The sequence below is a fragment of the Zonotrichia leucophrys genome, chromosome 1A (assembly GCF_028769735.1).
Source record: "Zonotrichia leucophrys gambelii isolate GWCS_2022_RI chromosome 1A, RI_Zleu_2.0, whole genome shotgun sequence".
Classification (NCBI taxonomy): Eukaryota; Metazoa; Chordata; class Aves; order Passeriformes; family Passerellidae; genus Zonotrichia; species Zonotrichia leucophrys.
The window spans coordinates 11316561-11342963 of NC_088170.1; the positions used below are offsets into that span (position 1 = coordinate 11316561).

Here is a 26403-nt window from a genome sequence, read left to right on the forward strand (position 1 = left end):
TAACGTGAAAGAAGCTGCATTTCTTTGTTAAGCTCTGGTGCTCACTTGTTCTTTATCAGTGTGAAAAGAATATGGATGTGTTCACTCAGATAAATTTTTCTACATGGGTGCAAGAAACCTTTTGAAGGGAATGGCTGCCGTTCATAACCTAATGCAAATATGTTGCTGTTCAAGCAGTGAGCTCATGCCTTGTGCCTGCCCCTGCCAAAACTCTAGGTGTGGGCATCTCCATGGTTTTGAAGATGAAGCGGACTCTGTTAGAGAAGTCCTAGATAATCGTCTCCTTTTCTTGTATGCTCTAATCACAATGCAAAACCAAGAGAACAATCAGGGAACCTTGTACAAGCTGACTTGAGGATGCTGAGATACGACCCAGCCTCATGTCCTCCTTCCCTAAGGTGAAGGAGGATTTCCAATGCAGGCATGGTGTCCTGCTCTGGCAATGACATGGGGTGTCAACAATAGTTGATTTTTACCTGTTAAGCAAGTTAAGATGATATTGTCATTCGTGAGGCTTTGAAAGGTAATTAAAGTAAAACTCTTTTGTTTCCATATGTATTTTTCTTGGATCTCCTGCAAGACTATTCTCACCTTCCCTTTGTGATCAGAGCCATCCCAGGACTTCAGGGACCTACCTCCAGAAATTAATAAGAGCCCCCCCTCATCCCGCCTCCACAGAATCATATCTTCTGAGGGGCCCCCCTTCCATGAGTGAATTCATCCATGGGCACCGTCTCAGCAAGGAAAAAAGGTTAACCGTGGCCATACCAGGTAAACATTTTTTCCTTGGGTGCATGTGGTGCTGAGTGGTTAGCAGAGCAGGGGACCCTCCCAACACTGCAGATGCAATTTAATTTGGGCACCTTGTTGAAAAGCAAAATGTCTCCTCCTGTGTCACGCGTGGCAGGAGATGACGTTCTGCCAGCAGTGGCCCAGACTGGTTTCAGATGCAGTGTGGAAAGTCCTGCTGTGGTGCATATGGGTGCAGTCCCACTGGCATCCACAGAAGCTGCACCCCTGTGCCTGGGTGGAGCTTAGCCAGGCTGTGGCATTGGTAGTCCCCCCTGGAAGACACAAATCCCACTGGACAGAGGAGTCAGAGGTGTGAGGACCAGCAAGGGAGCAGCTGGCAGTGTGCAGGAGCCTCCACAGCACCCCTCTTCTCAGCCTGGAGCACCCAGTCAGGTTTTTCCAAAGGGTGGTGTTCAAGTCACAGAAAGCTTATTTTATACAAATTGAGTCATGAAATTAATCTGTGCAAGAAGGTTTTGCTCTTAATTTCCTGCCAAAACGTAGCATCTGCTTCGGATGAGGCACAGAAAGAAAATGCAAACTGACATTTCAAAGGTGCGATAGCTTTCTCTCTTTTCTCTCTCCTGAGAGAACAGCTAATAATTTCTTATCTTCTACACCTGAGCAGGACCTTTAGCCTTTAACTGGGCACAGTCTTGTCTGGTGATAATTTTATTAATTCTTTGTTTTGAAATATGTTATACACAAAAAGCATAAGTAGAAAATATGAAAGCTAAAACCCATAAAAGTAGTTTCTGCTCGAGTAAATTTTATTCTGGGAAGCTGAGCAGTACCCTGTAGTAGGTTATATTTCTTACTTAGTGCCATCAGTGTCAGAGCTGCCTTTGAGTAGTGCCATGCAAGTAACATGCACTCAGAGGGCAAGTGTAAAACTGCAGAGTCTAAACAAGACATTCTCCTAGGGTGTGTTGCAGTAGATAAATCAAAGAGCTGTCTCCTGAGAAGAAAAAGTGAGTGGGGGGAAAGGAGCATCTGATATCTCATGGAACATCTCAGATGTGTGGACCACAGATTGAGAAATGTTGACACAGTCTTTTTGTCCAGTAACAGAGACCAAAGGATGAAGCAGCCTGAATAGTAGAATTGTCCAGAAAGTTCTTTATCTGGAGTCTTACCTGTCACTTTAGGTACATCTCTACATATTTAAAGTGTAAGGGTCTTGAGACAGGTCAGTGATTTATGTTACAGTTGTCCTTATGAATCTGCAACAATCTCTCTCAGCTTTGTGAATGCATTTGTCAGAATTTTATACCATCACATGCTTTAATCTCAGCCTGTGAGACTGACAGGTCCAAACCTGAGATTTTTCTGAGCATTCAGATTCCAGTGTTGGCAGGACAGGGTTAGTTCAGGATTAAGCAGGGAATTATTCATCATTGTTTTTACCAGTTTCTGGAAGATTTCTTACTGTTGTTAACAGATGAAAGGAATGATGCACCAAGTAGATTTTTTCGCCATCTGTCTAATTATCTCTTTCCTGAAAGTAAGGAACAGTGAAGAATATTATTATGCTGCTTTTATTGGGAATGTTTAAAAGCCTTGTCTCACAAAAGAGCTTCTGTTCTTAGACGATTTTTGCAGTCAAGCAAGACAGCAAAAAGTGTAGCAGCCCACACCTGTTTCTTCATCAAAGAGGGTGCAAAAAAGTAGCATCCAAACTCAAACACTGTGGAACAAAGTCTAGCTTGGCTTGAGGCTGAGTCCCCAGGAGCAGAGTGAGAATTAATCAAACCTACATTAAACAGAAACACGTTTTGGTTTTGTTCTTTTAAATTTGTGAATTATTTCCTTCAGAAGAATTTTTCGCCTGTGTGCTGTGAGAGCTTCCCTGTCCTTTCATGAGCTCCCAGGGATGTGGGGACTGGGAAGCTTTAACTGGCCTCCTGTTTGGTTGGAGATGGAGACCAAGAGCCAAAGTAGCTGCATTTGGTGGCAGCACAAACAGGACAGGTTCCTCTGCCCCATGAGCCCCATGCAGCAGCGAGCTGTGCCTGTGTTTCTCTTGCTCCTTCTGCTGCACTTGGTGCTTGGCACAAGAGGCTGCCTTTGCTTTGACTGCTGCTGGATACCTGGAGAGGGAAAGATGATTTTGGCAGAGGAAGACCAGCTGAATTGGAGACCTCTAGAGCAAGAGATTGTCACGTCCTGCTCCATTTCCACTTGAGTGCCTTTGGCTTTAGATCAGCATACAGGTACCTCTGACACAAAGCTGAGACAGCACGACTTGATCTGGGCTTTCTAATTGAACTAATGGCTCTTAACTGCCCACAGGGGCTAAAAATACCACTCGGTGCTTTTCCAAAGTATCGTGTTCCGTTTCTCCTAGGTAATGGCATGCATTTAACTTTGTTGTTAGTTTCTTCTTTGCTTCTGTTCTGCTGACCTGTATTTTTACTTTCAAGTCTTTATTCTTCTGATTACAGCCAATATGTGCCCAGCACAATTCCAGCCCACCTTTGGATTGTATTTGTTTTCTTAACTACATGAAAAAGTCAGGGCATATAGAAAGCCTAGTGCTAGGTTTGGCAGTGTGTAACACTGAAAAATGACCTTTCCTTTGCCGTTGTGTTCAAACTCCTAGACTATGAAGTCACTAGGTGCCTCTTAATATACCACAGTTCCAAATATGAAATATGGTTCTCTCAAAATCTTCAAGGAAGGAACAAGACTAAAAAGGTCTCCTGTAGTATCTGCCTTGACAGTACTCTTTTCTCTGTCAGATACTTCAGCATGGCAGTTCCAAAAGTTGAATATAAAGTTCTGCTATTTTAGCTTAAATTTGAATCAAGATCCTTATGTAGAAGATGTACCCGAAGTGAAAGGTTTCCCAGCAGGTTATGAGAAGGACAGTTACCAATGGCTGCAGTTCTCACTCAGGGTCAACAACAAACCCCCTGAGAATCTCCGTTGTTGGAGCTCTGTCCAAACAAAATGTGGTGGATGCTTCTTTCTCCTGTTGTTTATGCTTAGTATTTAAAATCCCACACAGGAAAACACCATAAAAACAAAAGTATTTAGTATTTTGAAGGAATACAGATCATGAGATCATAATGAGCAAACCTTCCTTTTAGAGAAATCTGTATGGTTGTATCCATTTTGTTTTATCACAATAGAAAAAGGAAAGTAGCAGCCTTAAATGTAACATATTTCCCTCAAATTCCAAGCCCAGATGAGGTCAGATATTTGGTTGACCCAAGCTAGGATAGACCCATGGATTTCAACAGAACTATGCTAGTTTTCTTTGATCAAAATTGTGTATTTTTTGTAGTGCTTAGATTAATTGTTCTTCATTGTTACAAACCATTTCATAAAATGGTTCTTCTAAAAACCTTTTAAAAAACCCCAAAAAAGAACAAATCTGCAAAATTAGATGGTTTTGTTGGGTCACTCATTTCTGAAAGCACATTAAACCTGAAAGCACACTTGCTTTTCAGCTGTCTTTCAAGAGTGATTTACAGCCTGGCATTTAATTCCCACAAGAAGAGACTGATGTGGAAGATAAAGACAGCACAAAGAATGCCACATAATAGTATAGCAACTGCTCATGCACTGAGCTCACCACCTACCATACATAATTAAGGGTATATAATAGTTGCTCTTGCTGAAAAAATAATCCAAGATTAATTTCTGATGTAGCTCTATACTTACAGCAAATCAAATATGAATCACAATTTGATACAAATAACTAGCTCTTGTTTGTTGGTTTGCATTCTTACCATAAAATGTAACTTCATTTGTAAAATTCTATCCCAAAGGCAATTCCTAGAGTGTCACCAAGAACTAACTTAGAGCATATGTAGGTCGAAATTATTTTTTAAAGCTAGCAAGGAAAATTAAAATAAAAAATCTCAATGACCCAAATGCTGAGGTCCTAGGAAGTCTTATAATGAAATCTTTAAGCTGGAGCTCAAGGGAAATTGCTTAAGAGTTGTCTTTGCTACTTGTCTTTACACTGAGAGTTGTTTAAAATGTGAAGAATAGATAAGAAACCTGGGAGTGCACTGAGCTGTTTGATGTAGCACAAAAAATATTTAACACAACAAGGATCAGAGGATCTTCTCTGATAGGGAATTAAGGGCTTTTGATTTGTCATGTGAGGTCTTGAGTAACCTCTCTTGGCTCAAGAGATGAGGAATACACTCTCATGCTATTTTAAAGTATTTATTCTTTCTAGATTTTGAGCTTTTTTAAAGTGCAGTGTTTTAGATTTGACTTTCCAAAGTATTCTATAAAAGAATATACTTTGTGTAATCAGAAGCTTATGTTCCTTCTGTATTTTTCTTTAAATAACCTTAAAGTGGAACTTGGCATGTGGTGCAAGATTGTTGGTTTTGTCCCTCCTTCTTGCTTTATCTTGTTTAAGTAGTGTGGAGAGATGGTGTGTTGTAAGTAGAAGCTCCCTTTCCCTCCAGATTTGGATGCAGGGATTGGGAAAACAAGCAGAGATTTTCAGGTTGGCACCTCTCTGCAGAGGAGGCTGTTTGGAGAGGTGTACCTGTGTAAAGGTCAGAGAAATATATTTTTGATAGCAGGTTTGTGTCTACTTTCCTTGAGTGGTGAAAATGGTTTACATTCAAGGTCTTTAGCTGTGCACATTTTTTGTTTGTTTAGGAATCTTTTACCAAAACCAGTTTCAGCTTTGCTTTTGAGCTGAAGTACCAATGAAAGTGCCTCACAGATTTCTAAGCCTCGCTGCTGCAGGCATTGCTCCAATATCTCTACTTTGCTTTTTTATGCATGTCTCAATTTTGAAACAGCAGGACTGTCAGAAATTTGCACACAGAAAGCACAGCTTCTTTTATAAATGGCTGTGGAGGAAGTCCTTTGAGGAACACTGTCAGCTCAGAAATGAATTTTGCCAGGGGGGTGCTTTGTAGATCTTTGTGATTGCTCAGGTCACACAGTGAGGAGTTTTAAATATTTCTTATTTCTTTTTGGGAATGAATTTTATAGATTGATGAAGAGGAAAATCAACATGATTAGGATCTAGATACTCCTTTCTGTGCTGATTTTAAGTCAGATAATTTTATTCTGAGCTCTTAACAATGTGGATTTTTCTGTACATTAAGTGAAAGAGTTTATTCTTGAAAAGCAGGACAGGTGGTTAACCAAGCCACTACTATCATATTAAATATGCAGCCATATAATATTTAACTAGTCAGGCTGGTCTGTTCTGAATTGTTCTCTCAGGAAAGTTTGATTTCCTTCATCCAAGCAATCCAAAGCATGGAAGTTCTTCAGAACCATTATTTTTTTAAAGAACTCACAGCTTTATTCTGGTAACATGAATTTAATCTGAGTACAAATTGCCCTTTGCTTCATTAGAGATCCATGGATGATTCTCCTAAGAATGGATGTTGTATTTTTATCTGCTGGCAATGTACTTGTGTTGATGATGATCCTGTACCTGCAAGATGTCTCTGAGCTTGTGCAATCAGACATGCCACTGGCTATTGTGAGAGTCATGCAACATTGGTTTAATCTGTCTCTGTTCTTCATGAAAAATGGATTTTATGTGATTTTAGTAGATTTTTTAAAAAGTCACGTGTAAGGGGTTTTTTTTTAAACCTGAATATGATGCTCTTCACAAAAGGGATAATTCAACCATTATTTACTTATTATCTGTGTTCTCTTTTTTTGTTCTGCATTGTCCTGTTTTCTGTGGGTTCTGTAAACATGCCATATTTGTGTCTGTGTGTGTTCATTGTTTGATGAGCAGTGTCAGTGCATATATACAGATCCATGTATATATCTTCCTGCTCTCAGGGCCATGTCCTGCATCTGATAATGCTCATTTAGCTCAGCTTAATGAGCAGTGCATATTTATGGCACTCCAAGCATGGTGTGTTGTCCCTGTGGAGGCCATTTTGAATTTGAGGAACAGTGTCCTTGCCAAGGACATTGCTTGGCTGTAACTGATGAAGAATTCAGCTGGCTAAATGTACTTTTACCTCTTGGTGCCACTGTGAACAGGACCTTTTCACTCTGTGCTTTTCCTCTCTTGCATTTAGCTTTCCAGTTGCCACTGATGAGACCAAACCCATACATTTCACGCTGATCAATATAATTTAGCTACTTCAATATGATTTAGCTATTATGGCATGAATTCACTGCAGTTCTACAAGTTTAGTTTAATTTTTATTAATTTATTTCTGTTTTTTCACTTTATAAAGAAAGCAATCCTGAAATAAAATATTTTTTTCATGGAAGCCTAATTTGTTTGATGAGACATTAAATAATAATAATAAAAGAAGACTGCAGTGAAATCCATGCCTTACTGCTGTATATTTTCATTAAAAGGTTATTGACATTTCTCTCTCTATCTCAGCTATGACATCATTGCTGGATGGAATGGTTTACATTAGCATCATTTGTTGAAGTTCTCCAGTGAAGTCTTATTTAGACTTCTGTTTGTTTGGTTTGTTTTTTTTATCTAGCTAAACAAGTACACAGATGACACATCAAATCTTTAAGGCATTTTACCAGATATTTGTTGCTTTCTCTGAAAATTTTAGGCTTTGGAATCCAGTCCTATCAATTAACTAAAAGAGATTGAAATATGCTTACAATGTTGGTGACAAAAGTCATCCATCTCTATCTTCTTTTATTACAAGGTTTGAAGTGGTTTCGTGACTTGCTGATTTTTGCCATCAAATACACAGGAATATTCAATATTGTGCTTTTTGCCTCATAAATTAGGCAAAGGGGAAATGAGTCTCTGTTTAAATTAGACATGCTGACATTTTAGCTCTGTAATAGAGCAGTTCCTCGGGATGTTGTGGTGTTTGGAGGAAGCTCGCAGCAATTCTTTAAATCAGACTAGTGTCCTTGATTGTAAGTATCTCCCTGTCTGCATTTTTTAGAGGTGTAAGAACCTTATAATTGTAAATTACATTGTTTCTTCCAAAGCCTACTAAAGTTACTGCTCCCACTGACTTCAAACTTTGCATCAGGCCCTTCTTTCTCCATATAATAGTGCAAGTATTTTTGCTCTGGATGATTTTGTGACCTGAAAGGTATCCTTATGTTTCCATGGTTAACAACAAGATTGAAATGTGATGATTTATGTAATTTTAAGACCTTTCTTTTCCTCTTTTGAAATGTTTAAAATGTGTGTGTCTTTTAGTATTTCATGAATCATCAGACCTTTCTAAATGTGCTTTTTATGAACTGTATATGAAAGAAAGGAACTGAAGATATATTTTTCAGCTTATGCCATTTCCATTTCTGCTGTTTTACTAACCCATTATTTAGCTTCTCAGTAGATTTAATGAGGAATTATTTAAAGCATTCACAGAAACCATTTGAGAAATAACACAAGCACGTCGTGATATAGAAAGTGTGAAAAAGGCTACAGAACTGACAAGGAACCTTTTAATGTTCTGAGCCTGTAACTGGAGAAAAATGCATTTCACTAATTTTGCTAACAACAATGAGGTATTATTTCTTTTTTAAAAGCTATTCTTTATATGAGCTACAGGAAAAGGCAAGGCTGGCATATGGCTTTGTCATTATACTTTGAGCTAGCAGGCACATTACCACTGAAACAAGTGAACTGATAGGGGAACAGCTCTCTAGATTTTGGGTAATTCAGGTCTAAAAAGAAAATATAGATCAAGTCAAGAAGAATGAGGAAATTAAGGGTAAAAGCACTCCATGTAGCATAGCTGCTGTATAAATGAAAGAACTCAGTAGGACATAGCCAAGGAACCTGACATGTTCTGGAAGGCCCCTGAATGAGTGACCTACTAAACCAGGGCTGTCTGTGCTGTGTGCCAGGCAGGGCCTGAAGTGGTTAGTGATGCCCCATGAGTCTGCCTGTGGAAATCACCCTGACAGACAGCATTTCCCTAAAGAAAATAGCAGTTCAACTCCCTACCTGCTCTTACTCTTGAGAATATTTAACAGCAAGCCTCTGTTGGGTTAACTCTGCCTGACCTTGTCCTGAAGTGCTCAGAGGAGGAGCAGAAGGAGTGCCTGTGTCAGGAGCTTGTGGTTGTAGGAACAGTGGGATATTCCTGAGCCTGCTTTGCAAGAAAAAGAAGATGAGCATGGGGAGATGACAGGAGATGAGGATTTTAGATGCATCCTACTGCATCTTAAGGGAATGTATAGATATTGGTAGTTAATGGGAATTCAGCAACCTGCTCACATCTCCTATTCTTCAAATAGTTTTTAAGAAGACTAAGAAATAAGTAGTGGGAGAATTAATTGTTGTTGCAACTTCTCCAGTTAAAAGTAATCTAAGCTATTAGGTTTCCTGAATAGCAAGCTTAGGATGTGGGTTACCTGTGTACTTGCACTCTCAACACAGGAATTTCATAGTAGATTATCTTTACCATGAAGAAATCTGGAAAAGACACTTGGTTGACACATTTCTCTATCTCCAAGCAGTGATCCATTATTCAGTTTAATGGAACTGAGGTAGAATTGAGACAGTGGGAAATCACACATAATGTGGGTGCTGGAAAGTGTGCAGGAGCTAAGCAGCACCTGGTGAACTTGATTTGGCTGCCAGTGTGCAGCAGTGCCAGGATGGGGCTGGCCCTCATGCAGTGGTAGAATGATCCTGCACAAGGGCCAGTCCTCCTGCTCTGTTCCTTTGGCTCACAGGACCAGCTGAATCAATCCTGGTCTGAGCAAACTGGAGTTAGTTAGGCCAGCCAGGCTCCAGATGGAGCTGCTCCACCAGAGCCCTCTCCCTCCTGCAGAAACATGGAGCTGTGTCCAGTTTTCTGACAGACTGATCTGCTGGGGCTGTGTGTAGGGCAGAGGTAACTGTGTCATTTACAGACTCAAACTGACCCTGGGAGCAGGAGAAGGGAGACACACTTCTAATCTTTGACCTGTGCCATTGTTTGTGGCTTTTTCTGAAGGTAAGTCACAGCTGTCCTCTCACCAGTTCTTTGTGATAACTATTGCCTCTTAAAGGTCCCTCTTATTCTTTGTGATAACTATTGCCTCTTAAAGTTCCTCTTGGCCTTGAGGAAGGTCAAAGGTTTCTTGGCATTCATTAGAAAAATATGAAGATAAATTATAAGTGAAAACAGCTGTCACATAATTATATAAACTTATGTCCTTGTCACTCCTGTAGATAAAAAGTTTGAGGACTTTTCTCATCCTGTCAGATTGTACCTTGAAAGCATCTCTACAAATCTCAGCAAGGAGGGCAAGCATCTTAGTACCCTCTGCCCCATTCTTCTTGATATCTCGCATTTGTCTTTTGGTTTGGAAATTTTCCTTGTTTCTCACCTTTGAGCAGAGAGGATTGATTTATTGTCTTTGTAGGTCTTGCTCTGTGATATGACACATTTTTACATCTGCACAACTAGAAGGCAGCTGATCTCTTCTTTGCCCAGTACTTTCAACTCATGCTATTACCCTTCTTTCTTTCCCATTAAATTGACATTTCAGGGATGAAAACAATTTGTGACTGTATTAGTGGAGACAGCTTCTCTTGGCAAGTAGATTTTCAATAACAGCTTCATAGACATGTTATCAAATTCCTCAGACTTGGTGGAGCAAGTTCAATTGACATTGGGTAGCCTAACACAAAGCCAGATAGCCTGAAAACTTTTACCTAGGAAAGAAGGAGTTTCTTGGCCTGAAGTGATCAATGGGATGCTAGGAAAGGTTTGTTTTAACAGACTGAAAAAGCCTCATTCTCACATTTGGTCATAAACATTTATTGACAGATTTTCATTTATCAAGAACAGATTTTTTCCCAATGTTTTCATATGAGAAATGCAAAATATGTAGCAGTACCTGTTGATTGGTTTGCTGTTTGGCTCTCAATTTTGCCGTTTCAGATAAAAGAGGAAAAAACTTTCATTGATTAACTGAACAAAGTGCAGTTAGAAGTCTTTTTTGCTTATCTTGGGATTCTGAGTAGTCTTGCTGTTTGAGAGCACTGTAGACATTAGGAATTTACTGAGAGTCAGAACGTGCTGAAATGTTCATTGCAGTGTGCTGGGTCCTGAGCAGGTGGGACTGGAAATGCTTGCATGTAGATTTTTCACTGAGGACATTGCTGATGTCAACAGAAGGCAAACCCATCTCAGACACAAATAACCCAATAAAGCAGACCTGTGTTGGTTAGAGTCACCCAGTTCACAGATTGGAGGGCAGAGCACATCTTGTGACACCAGGGAAATGTGTTGTTTTTGTGGCTGAGCCAAAGGGAAGCACAGGAAAATACTCTCTTTTTGGTGAGGTTTGCTCTCAGCGGATAATTTATAGCAGCACATTCAGTGCTCATGTGAGCAGATGTAGTTTCTCTGAGCCTGGTGGTTTTTTTTAAATGCTCTTACACCAGGAGCTGATTAGCCTGATTAGGACTGGGCATTAGGTTCCAGAGGAAAATCAGCAGTGGCTAATCTGTGAGAGAGGAAATCTCTGAGCTCTTTACATCATCTTTGTACAAGTGGCTAAAATGTCAGGAACTGAAAAATTGAAACAGGACTGACATATAGCACAAGTCAAAGCTCACATTTCCAATAGAGCCAGTGGTAGGAGTTGTTGAATATTGTCACAAGACTCTGCAGGCACAGGTCCTGCTGAATTCAGTGAAAACTGACATGTGAATTTCTGTGTACAATAGCTGCTCTTTGCCATCTCTGGTTGAAATGAGCACTAAAATTAATTTCTTTGTTATAGGTTCATGGCATTGTAAAAGGACTTGAGATCAGCCAACTATCTCCTGCCCCAAAGTGGTTTATTTCCTAACAGCAAGTGAAGATGATGGAGAAATAAGATAGTCTGTATTTAATAACTTTATTGATGATTTCCTTGGAGTGTCAGAAGACACAGCAAAGAGTGTAATCTGTGTCTGCACCCCAAGTAACTTCTACATAAATGACAGACTGTCCTTTCACTCTGTAGCTTGACTGACAGGCCCTGATATTTGAAAAGTACAAGTAACAGGGTTCTTCCAATGTGATTTAAAAATGTATTTTTACTTTTTTTTCAGTAAAAATGAACATGTCTTTCTTACCTTGTCTTTATGGCATGTGACATTAGAATTAGTCAAGACTTTTTTGAGAGTTTTAACCTTCAGAGTATTTCAGAAAGAAACAAACATTTCCTTAATACAGGCAGGAATTCCTTAGTAGAAAGAAGTCATTTTATGATTGTCATGACATTAGAGAAGGGTGTTATAAATCCTCCAAAATACTTAAAAGGATTAAATATAGAAGGAATAAAGTTAGCTCTCGCACAGCTCCTTGGACATAAGTAGATAAGAAGCTCCTTTGAATTTGAAATGTGTCTATGTAAGCCATATGCATTCTGCTTAGCTCTTTCCTAGCATAATCCTCAGAAACTTCACTCCTGGAGGATGTGGGAGGACAATTCAGTCATCTTAAGACATGTGGATCACTAGATCTGGTTCTGATGTGAACGTGAGCCAGACTGCAAGAGCTTTGCTGACACCAGCTAGAATGGTGTTTCACACAAAGTCAAGGGAGTATGCTCACTGAAATATTATTATCCAGCTTGCATAATCCTCCCAGAACCTGGCTCACTATTCAAGCATTCTGCCAAATGCAGCAGATCAAGATGCATCATAAAATATTTGCACCATGTTTGAGATATTAGAACAGGATCATAAATCAGGCATTTGTGTTGTTCTGGGAAAGCCTGTCCGAACAATTTCTTCTGTATTAGTGAAACCTTTCTGCACCTTTTCATCACACAGCATTCTATTCTGTGTTTCTTTCCTCACTGATGACCTTGTATACCCTGTCAGGCATGACTTTGCTTAGGACTTCTGCAAACTATTTTGTTTAAAATAAAGCATTAATTTATTTTTTTGGCCATCATTTTCTGTCTGCAGTTAGCCCCATCTGTCTGTTTCTCAGACACCTCTTATTTTAATTGAGCTTTGTGCTGAAATGACAAATGACAAATTCATGACTCAAATACATTGCTAACTCTTGCGCTCCTCTGCTAAAAGATGCAGTGAGGACTGTAGTGACAATCCTGGTAAATGAGAGTGCCAGAGTATTCTTTCTTACTCCCATTTCTGGTGCCAGCACAAACTCTGCAGTTATTTTTCTAGAAAATAGCTCCAAACTCTTCTTCTCTGTGCTGAAGCAGGAAGAAACCAGTGATTTGGGTACACTTGCTTCTTACCCACTGGAGGTCAGCACAGATCTGCACAGGAGCTAGGGAGAGGCCCTGTGGGCTGGTATGGCAGGGAAATGTTATAACAGTGGATATGATGCTCAGTGTGCTATGAAGATGTGTTGCTCTGCAGCACCTGATGTCATCTCAGCACTCTTGACAGCAAATTACTTGTGCATTCTTCCATTGTTTGAGGCAAAGGATAGAAGGGGGTTTTGAAACACATCTACATTGTAAAGAGAAATTAATATTGGCACTGAGCTTAAAGTAGCAACCAATTGAAAAAAAAAAAAATTCTTTCCAAGTATGTGGAGTTCCCTTGTCTTGCTTTTAAGGTTTAGGGGAAAATAACCCTGGTCCATCAAAGAGGTTGAGAATCAGGTTGAGCAGGCAGGAAGGATGATAGGTCTGCAAATCCTGCTGGAGACAAAAAATAATCTCCAGTAATTTTTCATAGGCTCAGAATTTCAGCCATAGATTCTAATGTTTGAAAAGATCCTGATGTGTGACAATCTGAATCACACAGGCAGTGGAATGAAAGGCCAGAATGCTGCAGGGAAAAAGAGCAAATCTTGAGATCTGGAAATCTCAGTAAACACTACTGACTTAGAAAGCAGGGTTGCCTTGTTCAACTACTTCCATGAAGCCCCACAAGTATTTTCCAGTCTAAAGCAAGTGATTAATGTGGACACTTTGACAGGGAATTGATAAAATAATTGAGACAAAACAGTGAAACTGACTTTATCAAGTTCTCCCTTTTTCCTACAAAAAACCCCAATCTCACAAGCATTGTTCAGAAATTGAAAAGACTTTCTTACAGCTCTTTGTTGTATGTTGTAATGAGATGACATAATTGTTTTCATATGGATATGAGTTTTTTGGATAAATTTTGAGTAGCTTTATTGACACTTTTCATGTTAGATGTGAGCAAAACAAGATGATGAGCAGAAGAATGAGAAGTACAAGGTTTAAACCCAGATCCTGAATACAGCCCATTACTGCTGTCTGCTTAAACAAAAATTTGTCAGTGCTAAGGGAAAACAAACAAAAATGTTTCCAGTGCTCCTTCTGAAAAGGAGAAAAATACAACAGCCAATGTCACTGCTATCAGAAAAAAGGTGTTTCTGTCAGATAAGGCACCAAGAGCACATTCCTCACTAAATCTCTCCCTGAGATGCCTAGGCTGTGTAGTGCTGTTACTAACCCTTGCTCTGTAATCTCTCTGTATATATGTCTAATTTATCAGTTTCTTGTAGATTGTCAGCAGCCTGCTGCCTCCATACCGCCACACGGCTCACAACTAGCCAGGGGGCCAGATTGCCAGACTGTCAGGTAAACTCCACTAACTCTCCTCTCTTTGCACAGAGCTGCATGCATGCCTGCCACTCCCTCCTCCTCTTCCTCCTCCTCTTCCTCCTCCTCAGACAAAAGCTCTTCACTTTGTCTCTAACAGCAAACCTTTAACAGCTTGAGGAACAGCGGTAATTTCTGCAGTGACAGCACCAACATGAGTCACAGCATTCGTGCACTTGCTTCCCTGTAAAAATATGGAAAAAATGCCAAGCTGGATCTTGCAGCCCTCATTTGATATTTTGATGCAGTTTCTCAGTGATGCCAAAGTAGTAATGAATTTATTTTGTTGCTAGAAAGATTTACTGAAATGGGCGACTTTTAATTTCAGGCTTCTCTTTTGTAAGGTGGGATTTTAAAGGCATTGGTGAGATTTTAGCAGACACTTCTAAGTTCTCCCTGACTTGGAAATTCAGACCTAAGGCAATCAGTTTTTAATCCTGTTTTTAAAAGTAAACTCCTGGTGTCCTTGTTCATAGGTGGTGCAAAGGCCACATAATGCTTCTGGGATGGCTGGGTTAATCAAGGCACAACCCCAAACCTAAGCAAAGCAAAAGGACATTACAATGATTTTATCTGTTCATGGCACATTCTGTGCTAATATTCACTTATGTCTCTGCACTAATTTGAAATAATTTACATTGTTTTAGGCCTTTGCCTGAACTGCAGTGACCAAGTTAGTGCCTCTCTTTTATTGCCTACAAAGTGGAAGTACTATTATCTTCTTTACTATGTAAGAGCAATATGAAAATTTTACTGAGAAGTTAGTGTAAACTCATTATAACTGGAAAGAATAATTTACTGATTTGCAGTTTGGAGTTCTACAGCTCACTGAAAAAAAAGACAAGTTACATTTAAAATCCTTAATATGCCAGTAAAATGATGCTGCTGTATTTTAGATGTTAGAGCAATTTGAGATTAGCAATAGGTGCTTTTGTACACATGGAAGGTTAATATCAACAATTTTAACCCTATTTAATTTAATTAAAGGCTGTTCCTTCCAGAGCTACTCTCCTAGTGATGAATATGCTCAAATACCATCCCTCTCTACACGCAAAGCAAGAATTCCTTCTGTAATTTCACATTATCTTCTCATAAATCTGCAAACATTACCTTGTTCTGATAATTTAAAATATGGTTAATATTTGAAAAACTTCAGATCAGTCACCCTACAAACAGCATACACCTTACACACTTAGCTGAAAAACTGACTTTCAGGTGACTATTTTTTTTACCACTAGATTTGTACTTGTCTGGTGAAGTCAAAACAGCACTGATTTTGATAGATTCACAAAAACATTGATTTTGATAGATTCACATTGCTGCCTTGCTTGCCTCTGCCACATTACCTGCCCAGCTCTGTAAAGCAGTGATGCATAACAATAGATTTAGTGCAAGTCAGCATGATGACATAAATTGAGTTGTTTATATAAAGTAATTGGAATCTGTTGGAAAATTTGAGGGCATTTAAGGACCAATTAGACTTACTGAGGTTTGGATTTTCTAAATGCAGCAGAGAAGGAAGCCAGGAGCTTGTCCCACCATTCCTTGTCCTCTGACTGTCCTTGAACTCACCCATTTTGAGAGAAAGCTGTTCTTGTTTTTTAAAGTCTCCAACACAATTCTTGCAATATAATGTGACCTCTGAATGGCATTTCAGGCAGGACTAAATAGCTGGTTAAAGCTTGTGCTTCACACAGATGTTTTCCACATCCTGCAGTGTCTAATTGTGTTCAAACCAGTTAACTGACCATAGCACAGTAGATTCACAGAGAGCTTTCCCTCATTCATTAGCTATACTGTGGTTTTTAACTGGGACTTTATAACTCTGGCATCTTTAGTAAATGTGACTCCAGCACACAGGCTTTGGTAAATCTCACTAGATAAGCAAGGCAGTTTCAAGCCAAATGAGACTCCAGGGCAGATCTAGTCAATTCATTTTGGCTTTACATTGGTCTTTTTGCTTGAATTTGCATGTTTCAACTGAAACTCGATTGGAGGATCTGTGAGAACTTTCCTTAAGAGATTTTTTAAAATTAAATTGATGCAGCAGTGCCCAAAAGTCTCGCTCTGCCTTCCATGCATCACCTCAGTTTCTAGGTCTAGGGATATGGGGCAAGCACCCAAATCCAGGCCTGCCCTGACAATTACTGGATACTGTTCCCCCTTCCCAGCATCTGTAACTACCTCTCTGATGGACCATATTGGACAAGACTTAAATATTGCCATTATCCAATATTAAAAAGAGCATGCCCATGTTTGGATTGTATTCAGGTTTCTGTTGAATGCACTGAAAACCTCATTTTCATTATCAGAGCCAAAACTCTAGGCCCAAATTATCTATTAATAAAAAAAAACAAACCACAGCTCCCCAGTACCTCAAATGAAATTAATATTGCCTTTTAATATGAAATAATGTTTTTATTTATATATAAAATATTAATATATTTATATTACTATTATATATTAATATATTATAAATAAATATTTAAAAATTCTTATATTATTTATATAAAGTAAGAAATAAATTTAAAGGAGGGTAAAATATGCAACTTAACACCTGCAAAATTTCTGCGTTCTGAAAATATCATTGGTCTGTTTCTGTTTTCCTTTGCTGGTTTGTTACAGTTGCAATCAATGTCAGACAATGTTGCACGTGAATGACATCTCTAAGCCAGAACAGAGCACTTAGAAACACTGAAGGGCTTTGCACATCATTTCCAGTTAATTTTAGAAATACATGATTAGTATTTTGAGTGCCAGGGAAATAAAATAAAAGAGCTGCATAAAACCAGACAATAATACTAACACAAAAATATTTCACAGACTTTATTCATCAATTGAATGAATGCATCCCCAAATGATACTGGCATTTAAAGAGATATTCATAAAGTCTGTAAAAAACAAATGTTTTTAAAACTACACGTATCCTATTGGGTGAATGTAATAATATTCTTCCTTATTCTCTGTTTATAGTCAAAAACTCAAGTTCTTCCATGTCTCTGTCCTGCTTTGTGTTATTAATCTGCCCTGCTGTCTGTGACTGCCAGTGTGTCTGATAGCTCAGCTCCAGGACCTGCTGCCACCAGCACCTCTACTGCCATAAAAAGCACATTGAATACCATGTGTCACTTGCCAATTCTGATGTATTTTTAGTTTATGTACTGCTACAGCAAATCTGCATTAATGAACTGGATGAATTGTGTTTCTGAAGAGAGGAAGGTATAACAGTAGAGTTTTAGAAAAAGATTTGAATCTATTGGAGCTGCAGGTGATGTGTTTATATATGCTGCTATAAAGGTGCCTGATAGCCTTGACATTTTTTTTCTCTTCCTAGTGCCCTTAATATTTATCATTGATTGAAAAGGAGATAGCGAGACAAATTTTTCTATTTCTTCTGTGCACAAAGTGTGCTTGTATTTCAAAGTAAGAAGCAAAGCAGAATTACCAGGAAAAGAAAATTAATATAACTCCAAGCACAGTGCTTAGAAATGCTAATCTGAGCATAGCCTGGGATAGTCTGTAGTACAGCTTTTACACTCATGGGTGGCTTTGTACTGAAGGTCATGCCATAAAGTTGTTTATATTCATGTAGAGGAGAATCTTATGTGTCTCAAGGAGGTTCTTTCAGGCCACTGATGCTGTACATAACTAGTTGTAGCTACAGCCATTTCCTCACCAGTCTTCTCCCTCAGAGCATGAGCATCTTTTGTTGCTTATTTTAAAGTTAGGAAGGAAGCCCCAAAAGGCAAACACATCTCTGCTAATGAGCAAGGAATGTGTGTGCTGAGTTTCTGTTCCTCTCTGGCAATTACAGGAGTCCTGTTTAAAAAGAAACAAGGCAGCAAGGGAGAAGACTAAGTCAGTCTTTGTAGGGTTGTGTAATCACCTCCTTGTTTGTCTTCCCTAAATGGGATGTTAGGATTCTAGTTCAGTTTTCTGTCTCTGAAGGAATTAAGGCTAGTGCTTCTCCTAAGCCTATCTTGAAAACTTAGGAGGTGCTGAAGCCAGGCTCTGGATAAGTTTGAGAGTAAATACAGAGCTTTTGGGTCAATCTGCAGTCACTCCTGAGACAGTCATTGGTGTGGGGCAGGTAAAGATCTCAATGAGATCTCTCTGTGGATGCTGTATCTGCATCTGCATGTGGCAGAATATGACAGAAGGATAAGATGGATATAGCCATGGAAACAGTTACTTCTACATAGTCCATAACACTTCACACTTTGGGACTGAACTGTTAGACAGCTGAGCATAAAACAAAGCTTGTGAGATCCTGAGCTTCTACAACCCTCTCTCACCCCCCATTTTCCTATCAGGAAACTCATCTTCAGGAGCCTTACTGGGAAACAGGATCTAACTTAAAACATGCAATTTTATAATCTTCAAAAAGCCCAGAGGTGCAAGGACTGTAGCTCCTGTAGAATTGTGTATTTGGGGTTAAAGCCTCTCAGATTTTCTAATTTGAAAATGTGGACATTGCCATCAAGTTACTTAATGGTGGTGGTGCACACTTCTTTCTTTCTTCAGTCAAACACAATGTCATCTCTTTGTTTCCTTAAGTAAATGCTGTGTGTGGAAGCCAAAGACATTTTCAGTACTGCTGGCATTTCCAGTAGCATTTTTCCAAACACCTCTGGCATTTCAAATTGATTCATTTCCAGCAATAGGCTAATTGCATTCCTTCAGCCAGAACTCCAATAGTCTGTGCTGCAGAGATAATATGTAAAAGTGCAGTTTCTAAAGGAGGAAAACAGAGAAGGCAAATTCTCTTGAAGACAGAGACATAAATGATGGTGCTTTATCATACATCACAGCTTGGAATAACTTTAACACTGTAGAACATTTGAAGCATTAGGGGGAAAAAGTCTTCCCAGACCCATTAAAGAACTGGGGGTTTTGGTATTTTTCTCCTTTTTTTCCCCTTTTCCTTCTCTTTATAAATGAATTTTTTTTTGCATTTTGTTTTGGTATCTTCTTTTTCTACAGCTCTACACCAAGAAGTGGGGTGTGTTTGTGTTAGCTGCCCCTTTTCTTTGTTGCTACTCCAGCCCCTGTAAGCTGGTTCAGGCCTCTCTGCACTATGTGCCAGTGAGTGCTATAAATGCACTCTAGACAGGTGAATAACAGGTGAATGATGTTATCAGACAAATTGTACATGAGAAACAGTAAATGACAGAAATATATGACAGAACAAAAAGGGTTTGAGCAGCATAAAACCCCAAAGAAAACAGAACATAAGAAATCCCCACACTTTGGGAGTGTAAATTACATAATGCGTAATGGTTAAGGGACCTGATCAAGAAGGGTACACTGTATTTGTACCAATGAATTAGTGAATAGGTCAAATTCAATAAGGCATCACATTTTCACAGAGCTATGAAACCTGATTTCCAGCCTGGCACTGTCCTTCATTTCAAAAAGGGAATCAGCTGCATATAGAAAATCTTCAATACTCACCTAAAGATGGCACCTGCATCTTGTCCTTCAGATTTGCTCTCCCATTTCATAGATGCATTTTTTTCTCCACACAGTCTTTGTCATCCCAGCATGCAAACAGCAATTGTGTACAGGAATTGTGAAGTGGGATATCTGGTCCACCTCACAAACACATCCAAGTCTCAATGACTTGCTGTGCACTGAGAGTTTTCTGTATGTATACTGTGTGTCTGAGGATACAGATTTAGAGATGAGGCTTCACGCCCTTTTAAAGTTCATTTCCAGCCCTGTACTATTTACATGCTTGTAAAATTTTGCCTTGTATTTTAAGCACTTTTTCTCTTTTCTTTTTAATTTTCAGTCCTAATGCTCTTCCAGAAGAGCAGCCACATTCCAGCTCTCAGTGTGCCCCTCTCAACTGTCTCTCTAAGCCTCCTCCTTACCCCTAATCTTCATATGCAACGTAAGAGAGAATGCAAACAGAGTGGAGCTCATGCAACAAAGGTTGGGGTTGTTCCCAGCAACTGGGTGGACAATCCTGCCTTGTTGCTGCATTGGCAAGTCTGGATTCATATCCCCTGCTCTGGCAACTGAGGGAAGGTTGAGAAGAAGAACACAAAGCACAGAGCCCAACCTATCAAGAAGACTTTTTATGGTTCCTCTGATTGTACTCAAACTGTGCTATCACAACTGAAGTGTAGTGAAATTTAACATCTCAACAAAAAAAAATGTTCCTCCCAGCTGCTTGGCTTTACCTCTGAAATGATGAGAGACTTAAGCCAATGTTAAAAAAATATGTTACAAAAATCTACCCTCACATCCTCTAAGTTCAGCCATAGGAACCAGTTCAAATTTCTTTTTGTCTTCAAGGGTGTGATATTTATTTCTTACTTTATTTGCACCAGAATTTTGTGTTTATAAAATACAGTCCTTTTTTTTTTTTTTGGTGAGAGTTGTATTTAACTAATTTTATTTTTTAAATCCAAGCAGAAATAGCTTCAGTGAAGAATGACTGTGTTAATATTAAAAAAGGCTTGTTGCATTGGCCAGCATATGGCCAATTTTTATTGCACAAAAATGTTGGAAATGGGTTGAATTGGAATGTTAACAATGACTGTATATTTTGCTGCTGCACTGATATTGTTTATGCACTTGTTTTTTTAATTCCTATGACACTAGCTTCTGGTTTTGTTCTAGCTCTTCACTGAAAGATAATTATTAAGCCTAAGAAGGAGATGAAAGGATAATGTACTGATTTGTTTTCAGTTGTTTGCTTGCATTGTAATTATATTTCTCGCATCATGAATTGGTGCTGTTTTTTGGGATTACTTTCTATTTGGTATCTGAGAAAGAAAATCTAAAATAAGTAAAATGCTGTGTGCTAATTGAGAACATGCTTTCCTCCCACTCCCATATTCAGGATCCTAGCTCGAGGCCTTACCAGGAAAGGCTAGTTTGAGTGGGGAAGTCGTGTGCATTTTGTGTGAAGTATTCTGTGGAGAAAGAGCTCATGCAGGTAGGGTTGATGGTGTGGATCAAAGTCAGCAGGACTTTACTGTAGTGCATTTTTTCCTTGCCAAAAATCAACAGACACAGAACCTTAGCTCATGTCAGTTTATGACAAATACTCAGGTGATCAACACTACGCAGACTCTATCGCAACAGTGCACAGTGTTCCTAGTTAAAGATTCTTTCCTGTAAAAGCTGAGTAAGCCTGGTTTTTTTCTTAAAAGCAGTGACTTTCAGAAAAAAATCAAAGATAGAGGAATTTATTTTGCACAGTACTTGGCAGCAAGGGAAATTGCTAAACAGAGGGCTCAGCATCTGTGGGTTTCCCATCCGGTCATCAGCTGGAGAAACAAGTCTGCAGTGCTGCCTACTTGTTGGTAACTAGCAGGCTCCTTGTTTTGTTAGGTGGCCTTAATTTATTTACAGAAGAGAGGCTTGGATATTTCCACATGTGTTTATTCCTTCTCTGCAGCACATGTTTGACCAACAAATGGGAAACACAGTACAGCCTAAGGTATGGGGCAGCTGGGGAAAAAAATTGCTGCAAGTGTGGCTGGAACAATTCTTTCAAATTCTGCCTGAATCTGAGAAAATGAAGTCAGATTTTTACCAAATGTTACAATACAAAAAACATCAGCAGAGGAAAGAATCGGTGACCACTCAGTGTGCCTAACAAATCATTATTACCATAGTACCAAGAACAAAGGTGCTGTAAATAGAAATATTTTATGTCATCAACAACGTCTGTCGTGTAACCTTGGCAAAGCAGCTGAGCTGTAGTAACAAAACACTCAGAGATAGAGAAAATAGGAACAAACTGATACCCAGTCCTGATCAGATCAAACAGATAACACTTGGCAGTGTTGTGACTTTGGTTTCCATGGGGTTCACATGATTCTTCTCATATACCTTTACATCACTATTCAGCATCATAATTAAACTGCCTGTTGTCTTGTCATGGAAAGGTCAAGTGAAACTTGTTCAGCTCCATCATGGTGTCTGACACTGAGTTTAGCTGCTATTTTGATTTTTTAAAAAATCCCCACAGTATTTTGTCTGAGGCAAATTCAGCTTTCAAAAAGCATCTCCAGATTCCTGACCTTGTCTGACTGGTGTAAGAATATCTGTGTCCAACAAAGACAGCTACTGTGTATTGTTAATAGGAGAAGGAGTTTGCAAAGCACTTTGAATGCAGTTACCACTGACTGCACTTGGAATAGTTTTTCCTATTTTCGTATCCAAATCAAAGGCATTTTCCTAAACTTTAGTTAAGCAGTAGTTCAGTGAAATACGTTTCCTTTCTATATAGATACAAATTTATTGGGGAAAAAAAAGGTATCAAAAAAGTTTAGAAACATATGCATGTCCATGTGGATCAAGAGTTATGAAAGAACACCCAGTGGTATAGAAGTTGTGGCCCTGTTTTATAGAAATAAATGTTTTTATTCTCTTAAGTTTTAAATTTTTAATTCCTAAGTTTTCAATTTGCATTTTTTTATATGTAATAAAATGTAATTGTTGGAAATGTGAGAGAACTAGAAACAAATCAACTTTGATGTACAAATGGTTGTAGTTATTGCATTGTAAGTTACAAAACTCTGTAGGTCCCTGGGACAACTTTTGTCAGTTAACCAGTATAAAATAAAATAAAATACATACCTTGAACTTAAGATGAAAACCTCTTCTTTGTTATATATTGATTGACAATATAAAACTTTGAGATTTTCTAGGAAATATTTACATGCAGACAAAACCAGAAACAAAAGCCTGGGGTTTTTTAAGGGTTGCAAAATTTTGCCCATTTAAAATTAGTTTACATTGTGTTGATATCTATTCTGATTTTTAAGGATTAAGAAAAAATGATACATATATTTGTAATGGTTGAGTATACTTAGAAACACAACTATGTGTTCTACTCAGTAAGGAGGCAGTTCAAATCCTGCACTGACTTTTGTGTCTGAATCACAGCTTTTGTTCTCTATGATGGCCTTGAAATTTCTTTGGATTTGAAATAGCCTACTCAAAATAGGGTCATTTAGGTCAAAACAGGAGCATTTTGGTTTGGGTTTTATTTTCTGATGTAGTGAAAAATTATTCCTTGTTCAGTGAAATTATCTGCTTGTGGAAATCCAGTTTATAGGAAACGTGCGAGGAGAAGAAGAAAAGGAAAGAAATAGAAAAAAAAACAAATATAAAAAGAGAAAAATATGAAAAATAAATTGTAAAATGTAATAGTATGGAAAAATATGTTTTCTATCAGTCAGAACATATATGGAGGTTTTAAAGAAAGAGGACATAACTTTTTCATGCTAATTGTATAGGATTTTCTGCCTTCTAAATGAGGGCAGTAGTGATATTCTTTCTGATTGATCTGATTGACAGGTTGGCATCTCTGTGCTTTCTCTATCCACATTTTTCACAGTAAATTAATGTAATCATAGCTATACAGCGGAGTTTGTAGAATGAAACTGTAATTAACGCTGCAAGTTTTAATGCCAAGTGGATTTTCAGTTTGTTTTTTATTTTACAAACAATGACAAAGTTGTTTAAGCCATTTACCATATTAATGTGTGTACATAAAGGAGATTATGTTATGAAATATAACCTCACTTATGAAATATGACCTCACCTATGAAGGCTGCTCACCATAATTATGTTGGAATTACTTAAGTAAGCTTTCAGTAAAATCTGACCCAGTCCTTATCCCACTGGGAATGACACTCAGAGTCCAGGCCCTAATTTTGGTACCAACTTGTGGTTCATCCTGCATTGCCAAAGTCAGTAGCTGTGCTGCCAGCTCCACTTACAGCTGGACTGACCATCATCATCATAAGGTATAGATTACATCAGCCTTTCTGAGGTCTGTTCCTTTCTTTGGCAGAAGATGCATATCCACTGAAGTTACAGTAAATTTCTTTCTTTTGTTCCTTGGAAATCTTTGTTTGAGAATGGCAGGGACTGATGTTTTACCTTTGAAGTATGATAATTGCTATAGTTACCTCTTTAAAAATTCCAGTCATCACTTCTTCTTCAGTTTTCCTTTGCTGTGTGTGCAGTGAGTCTGAAAGGGATAGATACTATTCAGACTTTTTTAACCATTAAGGGGTTTTTTTTAGTGTAATTAAGCATCCTGTGGAAAAGAAATAAAAAAGCAATTGCCTTTCGCCTTCAGGCACAAATACATCAAAATATGCAATGGAAAATGTGTGCATGACATTGTTAACATCGTGTAGCTTCTCCATGTCCATAACTAAGCTAGAAAATTCTTATTTCTTGTGTGATATGCATATTCCTTGTGCTAGGAGGGCAAGAGAACTATCACAGAGAGTCTGTATCTTTCATTTGGAGGTGCACAGTTTAAATCCTTATTGGTTTTTAATCTGTTTCCCGTGGAGTTCTTGAAAATCCCCTTTGTGAAATGTAATGGCACCCAAGTGACAAAGTGACAAAAGGTAAAGGAAAAATCCAATATTTCATTACAGGAGTTAATGTGTGGGCAGACTCTGGATGATAGAGCCTTGTATTTCAAAAGTGTCTTTCTACAAAGCTATTTGTTTAGATTATCATGATTTGCTGTAAAAGAGTGGATAAGAGTGTATGTTTTTTCTCAGTGTTAGTAATCTGAGTTTTTATTGAATAGGTGGTTGCTTGATTTCAAAAATATTTTGGAAAATCAATAAAGAGAAGAATTTGATAAAAGTTTCAAGTAGACTGGCTTGCTAGCTGGTTGGTGTTTTATCAGCTATGAACAAGAAATAAGAGTAATCTAGCTTATTTTATTATTATTTCTCCTGTACACAGATATGACGATGTGTGCTATGCCAGTGGTTAAATTAAGTCCATTTTATTACTTATTTCCCTATTGATTTTCAGCCCTGTGGTTTGACTGTTAAAGGGTTAATTAACTTGATCCTTTGTAAACAATTAAAAAAGAAAGAAAACTGATGTTTTGTGATTTTTGTAATCTATTGAATGTTTCCATTTGCATGATGTTCTGTATTTAATGAACCATACAGATTGCTGTGTTCCTTTCAAAAGAGTTTTAGCATTGGTGGAGTTTGTGACAAACACAAATTTGTATACTGTATGTTTACTGCTGTAATAACTCAGCTACTCCTATGTTGAATTGACATTATGTTGTCCTGCCTTCTTGGGGTTAAATGATGAAGTGTTTCTAGGTGGTGAAGAATATAAAAGTATATATGTTCATTTGCTAAAGACTGAATATTGGAAACTCTTCTTGTTGCTACTTTATGCTAAAAGCAAAAAATTTAAATAATTCTTGTTTCCAAAAATGCATCATTTATTTTTAAAATTGAAGTAATTCTCATGTTAACTTTTCCTTGTCCTTGTAGACAATCCTAGATTAATACCTTGTGAGGGATTCATAAAGTCTGTGCTTGTACATGTGTAATATGATCATGCAGTCAAATGGTTGGGAAAAACACTCTAGTGCTGAAGAAAATAATTTAAAGAAGCTGATATACTGATTCTTACATCTTTATGTTCCAATTAAAATTACAGTGTAATGCATAACTGTTCCAGTGAATAAACTGGCCATTTTTGTTCATTTAACACCATTCTGTCTGGTCTACTTCTATTTACAGCAGTTTGCAGTGCTTAGAATTTCACAATCATTTCATTCTTAAAGATCAATCAAAGGTATCAAAGAGAAAATTAAGAAGGGAAATTAACATTAAAGGAAAGGGAATCAGAATTAAAGCCAAGATGCATCCTCTGTTTTCTGAGTTTGAGGCAGATACTAAAATACAGTTTCCCCACATAGTGTTTCCAGCAGATTTGAGTGATCTCTGAAAATGCTGCAACATCTGCACAAACTTTCAGCACAAGGACACTCTGCAGGATGCAGATCTCCATCCTCAGGGGATGTGGAAGCAAAAGAGCTGAATCAAGATAAATTTGGCTTGGCAATGCTGTACCATGCCTGCTTTTTTACAGTAAGAAACATCTTTTGCCTTGCAGAAGAGCCATGCTCTGAAAGCAAAGAGGTGAAAATCCCCCCACATCAATCCAGGAGCTCAGCCCTGGCAGGAGAGTGCTGCTGCAGCTCCTCAGTGAACCTTGCTGCTCTCAGGGTCCCTGAGGGGTAGACAATGTCCAGCTTTTAGAAGTGGCCCAGGAGGATTCTGGAGGAAGGATTGCATCTCCAGG

At 38.4% G+C, this 26403-nt stretch overlaps 1 protein-coding gene across 8 annotated transcripts in view; it reads left to right on the plus strand.

Annotated features, from left to right (window-relative positions):
• Positions 1-25811, plus strand: part of BICD1 (BICD cargo adaptor 1) — a 171839-nt gene extending 146028 nt beyond the window's left edge. The window contains exons 8-10 of one of the 8 annotated variants that reach the window (XM_064737621.1): positions 581-771; positions 14193-14268; positions 20084-20298. In XM_064737621.1, coding sequence (XP_064593691.1) covers positions 581-771; positions 14193-14268; positions 20084-20171 — 355 coding nt within the window. In that variant the 3' untranslated portion in view covers positions 20172-20298. Of the gene's footprint in view, positions 1-580; positions 772-14182; positions 14269-20083 lie in introns of those variants that run through there. The other 7 variants (XM_064737666.1, XM_064737634.1, XM_064737641.1 and 4 more) reach the window with 7 other exon arrangements.
• Positions 25812-26403: the final 592 nt, after the last annotated feature.